Below are 12761 nucleotides of genomic sequence, written 5' to 3' on the forward strand. Positions count from 1 at the left end.
TTCTCCCCCTCCTCCCAATTGGGCACAGAAAAACTGTGGTCCAGGCTGGACTATGTAAACGTGCTGTATCTGGGCCTCCCGAACTACCTAATAAACCGTTTGCAGGTGGTTCAAAATGCAGCGGCTAGGGCAGTTCTGGCAGTGGGTCCAAGAGAACATATGTCCTCTCATTTGAGCGCCTTGCATTGGCTACCAGTAAGACACCTGATCTGTTTTAAATCCCTGGTCTTAACTTTTAAGGCTCTGAATAAAATTGGAGCCCCATACCTTTAAAAATAAAATCCAACTCTATAAACCCTCCAGAACACTGCGCTCATCCTCCCAACAACTAACAATTGTGCCCAAATTCCTCCTTTCTCGTAAGGGCGGCCGCTCTTTTCAGGTGGGCGCAGCTAGATCATGGAATAGCCTCCCTCTTATGCTGCGGCAAGAACGTGACCTCAACTTTCGAAGAGGCTTGAAGACCTGGCTTTTTCAAAAATAGTGTGGCAGTTATTCTGGTTCGTTCTCTATTCTGGGGTCAGGCTAGCGCCGGGACACTCTGTGGAGTAGCCGTGTGCTTAAGAAATACCCTATAACATAACATAACTAGTGCTATAAAAGTATCAATAAAATTAGATCGAATAAAATACATATATAAATAGCTTAAAAACGATAAGTCTATTGTAAGCATCATAGTGATTCATTCATAAATGCAACATTTCCTAGCAAATAAACATATAAACAAAATGACATCCTCATGAATTACTATATGAACAGCATGTATCTAGTGCATGCTCCTGTTTTTTCTTTTCCCACTGTTACTCCGGAGAGGACTCCTCAGAACCTCTTTGGTGTTTGCTGACATCCAGAACAGTCGTAGGGTTTTCCCTTTGTCACATGTAGGTCGATTCTCAGGATCACTCATTTTAGAAGGCTGGTTTGCACTCATTTAAACTAAAATACGATAAAGTAGCGAACTGAAAAAAAACAGTGGACAAAAGAATGGAGCAATAGTGTACTGCAATTTTCTCAAATACATTGCTAGGCGGCTGCCACAAACTAGAATATAGGAAGGTCAACAACAAATCTTTTCTGACACCTCAATAAAATATCATTTTTGTTGCCCCGCCACTCAAATCCAAGCAAGAACCGAAAGATTGACATCTCTGGGATAGTAGGTAAGCCCACATGCATGCCTAGGTATCACTGTACTTCATTCTACTTCACACAGCAGCACAAGAAATACATTCCAGTACTCATTATGCACAACACCAAAACACTTCCCACATAGACGACACTCATTCCCCCCACACTCAACCAGACACCACATTAAATAGATTTTAAGTGCATGTGTCTAATCAATCACACTTCATCCCTCTATTATACTCCTAGGAGGAGTTGTCTTTTTGAAGAGTGGTTTTACAATGGCTTTCTTTCATGAAGGGGTTTTGACAGGGATGTCACCATAGCCTTCTCTGCTTTCACTATGTCTGGGATAATCTGGTCCGAACCGATGGCCTTGTCTTCTTTCTTCTTTTTGTAGCTTTGAGGGAGCGATAACATAATGCATATTTGTAAGTTAAGTGGCTATTTATTTGATATAATTCTATGACAGTTTGACTGTCTCTACGGTACTTGATTTGGGCTTTTATATGTACATTCAAAATGACTCTATGTGCTTTGGAGGAAACGCATTCCTCGCGGAATAACCTCAACCCTTATTCGCTATGATTCACCAGAATCAATTTTATTGTATCTCTCCTGCTGCTTCAATCAAGGTTTCTGAAATTTCAATCTGGCTTTACTGTTTCTGTACAATAGATTATCTGAAAGCCTTTCTCACATTGTCAATTGCCCACCTTATATCTCTCTGCCTAATTGACTTATTTTAGACCTCTTGCTGTCACCCTACGTTTTATTACCTATTGAGAAATCTTCCTCCTTTTACAATATGCTTATTTGGCTTTACTTTCTGAGGGAGCTTTCCACCATTTTGCAAAAGGTGTCATGGATGGTATGATTTCCAACTTTACCCCAAGCATGGTTTTGAGGTGAATTATGGTGTTCAAAATAATATCCTTGCTTAACTCTTATTTGAATTTGGATGGACAGTCTCGCATTCATCGTAGCTAAATGACTAGATTTTTTGTTTGCATATATTTCTGCCAGCATCTATTTTATCATCATGGTCTTGGAGGCTCAACCGGCCAACCGAAATGTTGTGTCTGCTCTCTATTCTTTTCACCACTTCAGACTCACAACCTTATACCCAGGCAACATCTAGAGGAATCCTTTTTTTTAACGTCCGTTTATGGGTTTAAAACTGTGTTCAGTACAATTCCACTATGAACTTACCCAAACGGATCTGTTAATAATTTTCTAAAACATTGGCACAGGCAGTCCTCAAATCTGGTCTTCCAGTTCTGTTTCCTTGCACAGAAGTTGTCTCATGTCAGCCTCGTGTTAAAATCTCAAAACTCTATTATTACACCTTCACTGCTTCAAGTAGAACAGTTTATTCTAAATTAGAAGGTTTCAATGCCAGTTACGTAGATCTATTTTCATGCAGAGGTTTTGTAGCAATCTATTTAGAAGATAATTGGCAGCACTCCTGAAGCCTAGATCCCACTGTCTCCTCCTGCCTTGAGCTGTGTGGAGCTAGCAGAAGGGCGCAAGGCAAGCCACCTGAACAGGCCTTCAACTAGTTCTACCACTGCCCATTTTGCCACAGAGTGTTTTTTATTTTGATTTCCTGTGCTCCGTACCTGCCTGTAATATATTGTTTGCAGCCCAACCCATGCCATCTGTGACTGGCCAAATCCCAATGCTAGATGGCGGCTATGCACTATAATTTTTACAATTATTGTGATCACTTCAGGGAAGCAGCCAGCTTCCTAGAAGTTATTCCAGGACTTTCTGGCTTCTCAAGAGATTTCCAGGAAACACTCCCTTCCTAGAGACACTTGAAGCTTGTTTAACTGACATACTTCCATATGTACATCCCACTTCCCATCCAGGCTGGTAGTCAAGTAATCATGATCTTTGTGGTAATTCCTATATGGCCACCAAAGGGCATAGTTGGGCTTGCTATCCTACTTATAGGGTCTATGAATGCCTCTATGAGAAATCTATATTTATTTTGAGGACATATTTTACCCTTCTGCGTTCTGCTCACAGTCTTTGGAGCCAGAATGTGCTACTCCTGCCTCCTTGATGCCGCACGGCCCATCAGGGGGGCCTTGTTGCAAAACATTTAAGGCACAACACATCACTCAATCAAATTACATGCATCTTTATACTCCTCTCCAGTCTAGGCGCTCAAAATATTAGGTAGGATAAGTAGCTCTTCCAGCTAATCTGATTTATTGAAGTTTGAATTGCTCTCTCTGAAGGCTGCCTGGATCACTGATCCTGTGAATTCCACACAGCACGTTTTTAAAGTGGAGATCTATCAAAAAAACACAAAAAAACTACCAGGATATGGGGGGATATTAATGTAACCATTAATCCGCACCTGGATAGATCGCACCCGCAACCACAGCACAACACCGCCGCACAGATAGCCCTCAAACACATAGTTGAGGAGCATGCCCTTATAGATCCATGGAGAACCCGGAATCCATTATCTTGTCAGGGCTCCTGCCACTCCTCGGCCCATGCCTCTTGGTCGCGCATTGACTATTGGCTGGTGGATAGGGGTCTGGACACATGGGCCTCATGCGCCTCGTACCTGCCCCGTACACATTCAGACCATGCTCCCGTGTTAACTCTTATCCCACCGGCGGGGGAGTCTCCGTTTCTTACGTGGCACCTTAATCCGAAGTCGCTTCTGGACCCCGTGTTTAAGACTGAGCTAGAACAGGAAATATCGGACTTTTTCACCCGCAATACCGGCTCGGTCTCCCAATACTCTACACTTTGGGAGGCCTTCAAGGTGACGGTTCGCGGTATATGCCTTGCAAAGAGTGGGGATGTCGTAAAAGACATTAGAAATAGACTTCAAAAGTTAGAAACGGATATCCGAAATGTGGAATTGGCTCTTCAGAATGCGCATTCTTCGTCGCTCCAAGTGCAATTACATGCACTGCTCACAGAATATCACGACACAGCTGAGCCGGAATGCAAATTTAGAGGTAAATACCACAAAGCTCGATGTTACGGGGAGGGAGAACGCCCAGGCCGGGCATTGGTATCCTCCATTCGTCCCCCCCGCTTCGCTAATTCCGTCTCAGAAATTATCGATGAGGAAGGCCTCGCGCATAGAAATCCCTCAGACATACTCGGGGTCTTTAAGAGGTTTTATAAAACTCTGTACTCCCACGCAGTGCCAGACCCCGGCAGATTTCGACACCTTCTTTGAAGACACTGCGATCGCATGGTTGGGCGATGGCCAGAGGGAATACCTCTTAGCGCATCATAAGGATGAGGAGATCATCTCTGCCATTGTGCAATTACAGTCTGGTAAAGCCCCAGGGCCGGACGGCTTACCGGCCGAGTTTTACAAGACATACCGGCACCTCCTTATCCCGGTCTTGAGGCATGTATTCGAGGAAGCCCGCGAAACTGGTATTTTGCCTCGATCAATGCGCGAGGCACTTATTATCTCTATACCTAAACCGGGAAAGCCGCCTGCGCAATTGGATTCGTACAGGCCCCTATGCCTTATTAATGTCGATACCAAAATCCTGGCCAAACTAGTCGCTAACCGTATAAGCCCTCTTATGCCGAGGCTGGTCCTCCCAGATCAGTCTGGGTTTGTTCCGACTAGGAGTACGGCCCATAATCTGCGAACTTCGTTCGCCCTGCTCCATGACGTAGATCCCGAGGAGAATGCGGCTGCCGTATTTCCAGATGCCACAAAGGCATTTGACTCGCTGGAGTGAGACTACCTGTCATACGTGCTGGTGCGCATGGGATTCCCATCCCCATTTCTCGCCTGGATTAATCTGCTAATCTGCTATACACAGGGCTACATGCTACAGTGATGATTAATAGAATGCGCTCGTCCCCTTTTTCGCTGGCCAGAGGCACCAGGCAGGGGTGCCCGCTTTCCCCCCTGTTATTCGCTTGTCTATCGAGCCCCTTGCTGCAAAGATACGGCAGCATCATCGCGAGTATGCGATTATTTATCCGGAGAGACAAATTCTTGTTTTGTTATACGCTGACGACATCACACTTTATCTGCGGCAGCCGGCTCAAAGCCTGACTCCCATAATGCGGCTATTCATCCTGTTTGGGCAGCTGTCAGGAGTAAACCTTAATTGGAGTAAATCCCAAATCTATCCCCTTACGGCATCCACGGCTAAATTCCAACCTGACTTCCCCCTTAGGTGGTGTGACACCACCCTCACGTATTTGGGGATACTTATCTCTCGCTCTCGGGAGGAGATCATGCGGGATAACTATGGGCGAGCCTTAGATTCCATCACTGATAAAATAGCTACTTGGATAGCCCTGCCATTGTCAATGGCAGGCAGAGCAGCGTTGATCAAGATGGTTATCTTACCCAAACTCCTGTATCTCTTTGTTAATATCCCATATGCCCCCAGCCGTCATTTCTTCTCGGCGCTGAGAACGCAGTTAATCCGTCTTATTGGGGGGGGGGGAGCAGGCTCGTTTAAGGTGGGATGTCCTCACACGCCCCTTCTGCGCGGTTGGTTTTTCGGTCCCAGAAATGGAACTGTACTTCAGCTGTGCACAGGCACAGCATGCTACCTACTGGATTAAGCCTCCTCCTTTTATGTCTCATCTGGCCATAGAAGATGGTCTCATGGCCTATCTTAGTATTGCTAGGACACCACGTAGCATCGCAAACACCACAGTCCAGTCCACTGTTAACGCCTGGCACGATCTTGCTAAAGCGATTCGCTGCACGCTACTGTATTCCCCACTCTTGCCCCTTCCGGGACAGCAGGATATCCCGGTCACGAGGGAGGATGCTGTTGACTCCTTCGCAAACTCTCTGTTGGCACCTGGGGTCACCTCTACACGGGGGGGGGGGGAGTTTAGTACCAGTGCGGAGTTCTTCAAAGATACCCCTCCTACCCCACTAGACAGATTCTACTATATCAGGTTACGACAGGATGTGAAGGCCGCCACCCCCTCGTTCCCCTCCGAACCTCGGACCATGCTCCCCCTGCATGCGGTCTTACAACATGAAGTCCCTGCCCATGTCCTTTCGCTACTTTACCGTACAGTGCAGGCGAATAGGCATTTTGATCCCCCTCTGGCTCGAGAGAGATGGGAAGAGGAGCTAGGGCACCCACTTACTGAGGATCAATGGATGTATTGTTGCAAGCAGACTGGTGAGATCTCTTCCAGCAGCAGGTTCAGAATAATCCATTACAAATGTGTTCACCGGCTATATTATACGTCAGCGAAACTGTTTAGGCTGAAGATCCAAGACAATGATCGATGTGGGGGGGGAGGGAGCGGACTTTAAACATCTGGCATGGGATTGCCCGTCCGTACAGAGGTACTGGGCGGAAGTGTTCGGCGCGCTGGACCTCATGACCGGCATACACGTTTCTAAAGACCCGGTAACTGCGTTGCTGGGCTACACCGCCCCTATTGCTGCCAAAATGCGTAAATACACCTCTCTTGCACTGCTCCTTGCCAAACGAAGAATTGCTTGCAAATGGGGCAGGGGTAGAGCCCCGAAATTTAAGGACTGGATTCAGGCCCTTATTTATTGCCAAGAGCAACTTAATACCTACGCAGATCTCCAACCTCCCTCTTCGCGTCCCATTAACATCTGGGGCCCTTTGCAAACCTACTTATTGGAGCACTCCACTGATACCGACTCGGAAACCCAGCATTGAGAAACTGCAGTCCTCTTGTCCAATACCCTGTTGTGGCCATTAGGCCCCGTGCACTGACAGATGGGGGAGGGTATGGCGACACTTCGGACGGGTTAGGCTGGGAGGCCTTATTACCCTACACTATGCTCCTTTAGGTACACAGAGCTATTAGCGGCTTTTTGGTTGTGTTGTTTTTTGGGGTATATTGGGATGGGTTACGGTCCAGTTGACCTATTGTATGTATCGTTGAAATACCCATACAAATGCTATCATTCGTTTCGCCTGATGATTCCACCAACGCGGCCGGCCCGATTGGGTTGTAGGCGGCTTGCTGTGTAACCCCGTTTCCCCACCTGTGATGCTGTAAGATGTGTATATTTGAAATGTTGCATTGCCGGCCCGATGGTGGTTGTAGGCGATATGCGGAGTTGTATGTCTCCTTTTCTTGAAATGCACAATAAAGGTATTTAAAATTTTTAAAAAACTACCGGATGGATCTACACAAACAAAGCATGGTTTCATAGTTAACTTCGTTCCAATTTTGGTGCAATTCCTTTTCCCAGTTTTGCTATTGCAAAAAACATACATTATTAGGGAATTAAACTGGAGAATTCTACTTTTATTTTGCCTCCTTTAACAGGGTCTCCTACCCTGATCTGCACAAAATTTGAAATGGAGAAACGGGAGGCCAGTGGAAAATATGTATGCACTTTATGAAACAATGTAATAGTTTATAACAAAATAGAAACATGCATTTCCTACAGAATGTAAACTGTCTCATAACAGCAAAGTTGCTTTTGAAGGTTATCACATGTGATTCTGTGTGTGTGTTATACACACACAAATAAATTGACATATATATATATATATATATATATATATCAATCAATGGCTTAAAGAATGTTTGTGCACAAAACATTGTTCAAAGCCATAATGATTAAAATATATATGTGTGTATGTGTATGTGTGTATATATATATATGTGTGTGTGTGTATATATAATATGTTTAATCATTATGGCTCTGAACAATGTTTTGTGTACTAAAATTCTTCAAGCCATTGATTGTGGGAGTCCTTCTGTTTATGCAAAGGTGGTCTCTTCAAATGCAATGATAACCCTCTCAATGGCGGTTCAATTAATGTCTCAATTTGCAGTCACACTTATTTCTTCCCCTCTCCTTTGTTTAGGAGTGTTACTTGGAGAATGACCAGACTTGCCTGTACCATGCAGCGAAAGGACTGATGATGTTGCAAGCACTCTACGGAACAATTCCCCAGATCTTTGGAAAAGGAGAATGTGCAAGGGTAAAAAAATTTTAAAAAGCATTTTTTCTCTGCCTCATTAGCTGTGAAATGAGTTGGATCCATTTACGGCTTCGTATTAGCTTCACATTTCCATTGCACACGCCTGGACTGGTTTATAGCTCCCTTGATAACATGGTTTTGAAAGTGCTTATCACCCTTGTGTGTTGGAAGATTTGCATCTTTTCCATTTTGCATTTAATGTTATTATTTTATGTCCTTGTCAAGACCACTATTGAGAAAGGGTGAAACGGCGACAGTTGAACTGTGATATAAACATGTATGTTGGTTCCCCACAGACTGAATTCGTGGTTCCTCACCCAGGATAATATGTGATTTTTTTTTTTTGATTTTTTTTTTATTCCCTCTCCACCAGAAAAACATTTTCAGTCCTGATACAAATCGAGCTCTTAGGTGATCATCTTTAACATGGACAGCAGCCTTTTTATTGAGCTAATTAGTCAAACCAAACAAGGTATTCAGTCACTCAAGCTGTAAACCATTTGGCCATAAACGTAATCACTGCCAAGTTTGCAGATACAGTCGACACCAGACTGAAGTGGCCTCACCGAACATCACATTCACCTGTGTCTAGGTCTGCAAGATGTACATTGGAAGCAGAACAACACTTACTCCTGTGATGTAATAAGGGCGAATAAGCAGTGTGACATCAATCAATTAGGGGTTTGTTGAAGCGCGACTACTCACCCATAAGGGTCTCAAGGCGCTAGGGGTTGGAGGCGCAGGTTCCATTCCATCAAGGAGGGGGTCTGTCGAAGAGCCAGGTTTTGAGGTTTCTTGCGAAGATGGGGAGCGATGTTGTCCGTCTGAGGTGGAGTGGAAGGGCGTTCCATGCTTTGACCGCGAGGAAGGAGAAGGAGCGGCCTCCCGATCTGGTCTTTCTGGTGCAGGGGACCACAGCATAGGAGAGCTGGGCTGATCGTTGGGTCCTTTGGGGTGCGTGGAATTTGAGTCGGCTGTTCAGGTATGCTGGTCCGGTGCAGTGGAGGGCCTTGTGTGTGTGGGTGAGTATCTTGAAAGTGATTCTCGCCTCGACGGGGAGCCAGTAGAGTGTGCGTAGCTGCTGGGAGATGTGGCAGTGTTTTGGCAGGTTGAGGACTAGTCTTGCGGTGGCGTTCTGGATGTTCTGTAGCTTGCGGGTGAGGTTTTTGTTTATTCCGGCGTAGAGTGCGTTGCTGTAGTCGAGTCTGCTGGTGAAGAGGGTGTGAGTGTTGGTCTTCCTGTGCTAGAAGGGGATCCATTTGAAGGTCTTACGTAGGAGGTGGAGGGTGTGGAAGCAGGAGGACGAGACAGGGTTGATTTGGCGGTCCATTTTGAGCTCGGAGTCCAGGATGATTCCCAGGTTGCGTGCGTGGTCCGTGGGGTTTGGCAGGTTTCCGAGTGCGGGGGGCCACCAGGTGTCGCTCCAGGTGTCTGGGCCTGGGCCCATGATGAGTACTTCCGTTTTGTTAGTGTTTAGTTGTAGGCAGCTGTTTTTCATCCATTTGGCGACATGTCTTGGTTGGATCTCATGCACAGCTTCAGATAGTCTCCCAGCACTCTCACAAGTCCAATTTAATTGGCATGCCCAAAAAAACGAAAGCAGCCAAACACTTTAGAATAATCTATTGAACATGTATCCACCCACCAAGGACCCAGCCAGTCGAACATCAGGAAAGGCCTGAAGACCACACCCCTCACAGACCACCTCACTATTACTTATTTCACCCTCCATCTGAAGCCACTCTCAGTACTCATTACAGATGTGATACAAATACATCAATGTTTGCTCCTAAATATCAATCAACTGGTCATTTAATAGTGGGGTTACTGAGTCCACAGGGAGATCCTATCCACCACCATTTAGAGAAGAAATCCAGCATTATTGTCTCTTTCTAGATCACGTTGCGGTGATGGCTACTTATCGCCCCGCTCCTCTCTTTCCAAAATGAAACAACCAGGAATGCAGAACGCTCCTACAGCCCTGATCGATTTGGACCAGCCTCTGAGCAATGAGATGGTTTTAGTTAAACTGTTTGACAAAGGAACATGACACCCTGTAATTACTCCAGCAAAGTACTTATTCAACTTTACTTCCTTTTGAAAGATATTCATATCAGAAAATTAACCAGGATAAGAGATTTACCAGAAAACCCAAATGCATGCTGTAGGGTTCCTCCCTTCTCCTTGTAGAGTGCTGCAAAGTTTCTGGTACTTTTCAGAACGTTTGTGATGCAGATGGTTCTTGATATTTAGAAACGGTAGTCCCAAGGGCTACTGTCTTCAAGACAGTGTCTTTGCTTTTGCTGCCTCATGACCTTTAAATCTATACTTTTTCCCAAGGTGCTTTTCTAGTCTTCTTTATTGTCTTCCCCCCTTTTAACTAGAGGGAATAATGCTTCTGTTTTCAGTGATATTACAGGCCACCTCATTTCAGGTTTCAGTAGCAGAGCTGTACTTTAGCCTTGACACTGGCTGGATGTTTAACATCTTCTTAGCGCATCGAAAACCACCATGCTTTGCTCTTCAACAGAAACAGCATTTGTTCAGCATGCAAGCATTAAACTTCTATTTTCAGGTTTACATTTCGTTTGAAACTGTTAACCAAGTTGACAAACTGTTTTATTGTCTACTGTTTTTCTGAACCTTTTTGTGAACTGTTGAAATGCACTTTTGCCAGAACCCCACAATCCAATTCACTGCAGTGCCTTCATTGATCGCCATCAGTGTGAACTGAAGTCCCAAAGGAAGCATGGCTTTCCTTTTGCAAGTTCCTCTCTGTGATATGATTCTCTATTAATGCTCGACAGTTTGATTTGGTTCTGGCAGCCCATGGTGTACCATGGTACTCTTGAGTAACTGCTCTGAACCAGCCCTGGTCGTTAGTAGCTGTTGTTAGTTAGCAGCACATTGGCTCAGTTTGTCTAGCAATGCAATGTAGGCTTAAGTTTAGTCTCTTGAGCCTTGAATTGCCAAAATATTGTGTGTTTGTGGACTCTGGTTAGGGTGGATGAACATATAGTTAGATTTCCCATAGAACCTAATATTACATATTTACTTCCAGCATGTGGCAAATATGATGATCAGGATGAAGCGAGAAATCACTGGGAGCCAGAACTCCATATTTCCTGTTTTTGATACACTGTTGCTGCTTGACCGGAATGTAGACATGTTAACGCCTTTAGCTACACAGCTGACGTACGAGGGACTTATTGATGAAATCTTTGGGATCCAGAACAGTAAGTCCTGCTAGATCTTACAATAAATGTGATGCAGCGAAACCTGTTTTATTCACTCCTCTCATCCCTTTTTGCTCCCTACTCTGACGGCCCTTTCTCATTCTACAAACTCACTATTTAATTGCCTCGCTGGTGTTTTTTAACTTATTTGGCTTCATTTTAGCTTGGCTTTAGAAAGAGAAATTCAGTTCCTGATTGGAAATATCCTGGAACCCCTTCCCAAGCATGGCACTGTTTTTATTGGGAGAAATGTGGGATCGCTGGGTGGTAGGAATTCTGTGGATCCCTGCAGGTTCTGAAAGTTTACATCACAGAAATATGACAAAAATGTGTGTTGTTAGACATAGTTTGAGGTTTTATAGGCGTTGTGGGTCAGAAAATGTTGTGGGATCCACACAAGGCACACCAGCCAGGACTTTCCTGGGTGTCTAGGTTTAAAAATATATCTGGCTTTAGTAGGCTTCCCTGTGTGGTGCCTGGGCCCAAATACCGCAGCTACTCCTATCGCCAAAACAATACATAGATCATAAAACACTTTGCCATCTAGGCAATTGTCATAACACCACATTTAGTGCTTTAAAGCAAATAGTTATAACACCTTACAACATCACTGTACATATTGTGCAGCCCATGCCATAAGACACGTTAGCCTGTCAATACACTGTATGAACACACCTACATTGTTAACCATGACACAACATCAGTGGCGGCTCCTCTGCTAAGGCAGAGGAGCGTTGCCCCACTGCTTTTAAGCAGAGTGACTAAAGGTAAAATAAAATGATAATAACAATGTTATTTTCATTTTATTTGTTCCAGCTGCTTTGAAAGTGAGTGAGCATGCGGGGCTGCTCTGCTCTCAGAGCAGGGCGGGGGAGGAGTGGTGAGAACACTGATGTGCGCATAACCCTTTGGCGGCCGTCTGGGACCGGCCAAGCAGCCATGCGCTCTATCCATGTTTTCCATCCAGGCTGCATTACAGCCTGGGTGCAGAACATGCCCAGGCTTCCGGTCTGAGCGCTGAACCACAACGCTTGTTTTTATTTTTTTTACATTCCCCTTCCTCCTCCACCCCCCTCTACCTGATCCGTGCCGGCTGCCACTGCACAACATGTAGGTTTTAACACACACAAATCACCCTGCTCATGAAGCCTCTGTGCTTCTTATGTAGGTTATATGGTAACTGGGCACCAGGTGCAGGATGTAGCAGCCACTACGGGCCTTTTAGCAGGACTACGGTAATCTTATCGGCTTTCCGCAGGTGGCTGGAATGGAGCAAGCCCGTAGGGGTGATCGGGGCCTCCGTTTGGGATCTGCCCTACAAGACTGCCCACGTCCCCCGCAGTATGTCCCAACTTGCACCGGCGGGGTGGGGCACACTTAGTGGAGGCTGGCATGGGGACCATGGGCAAAAGGGCAGCCGTCCACAAGCAGGAGGTGG

The 12761-nt window shown here is 45.3% G+C and overlaps 1 protein-coding gene across 1 annotated transcript in view; it reads left to right on the forward strand.

Annotated features, from left to right (window-relative positions):
• Window positions 1-12761, forward strand: part of VPS33A (VPS33A core subunit of CORVET and HOPS complexes) — a 158026-nt gene that overhangs the window by 80420 nt on the left and 64845 nt on the right. Inside the window, exons 5-6 of the mRNA XM_085633316.1 lie at window positions 7971-8087; window positions 11149-11323. Coding sequence (XP_085489442.1) covers window positions 7971-8087; window positions 11149-11323 — 292 coding nt within the window. The remainder of the gene's footprint in view (window positions 1-7970; window positions 8088-11148; window positions 11324-12761) is intronic.

The sequence above is a fragment of the Triturus cristatus genome, chromosome 11 (genome assembly GCF_964204655.1).
Source record: "Triturus cristatus chromosome 11, aTriCri1.1, whole genome shotgun sequence".
NCBI lineage: Eukaryota > Metazoa > Chordata > Amphibia > Caudata > Salamandridae > Triturus > Triturus cristatus.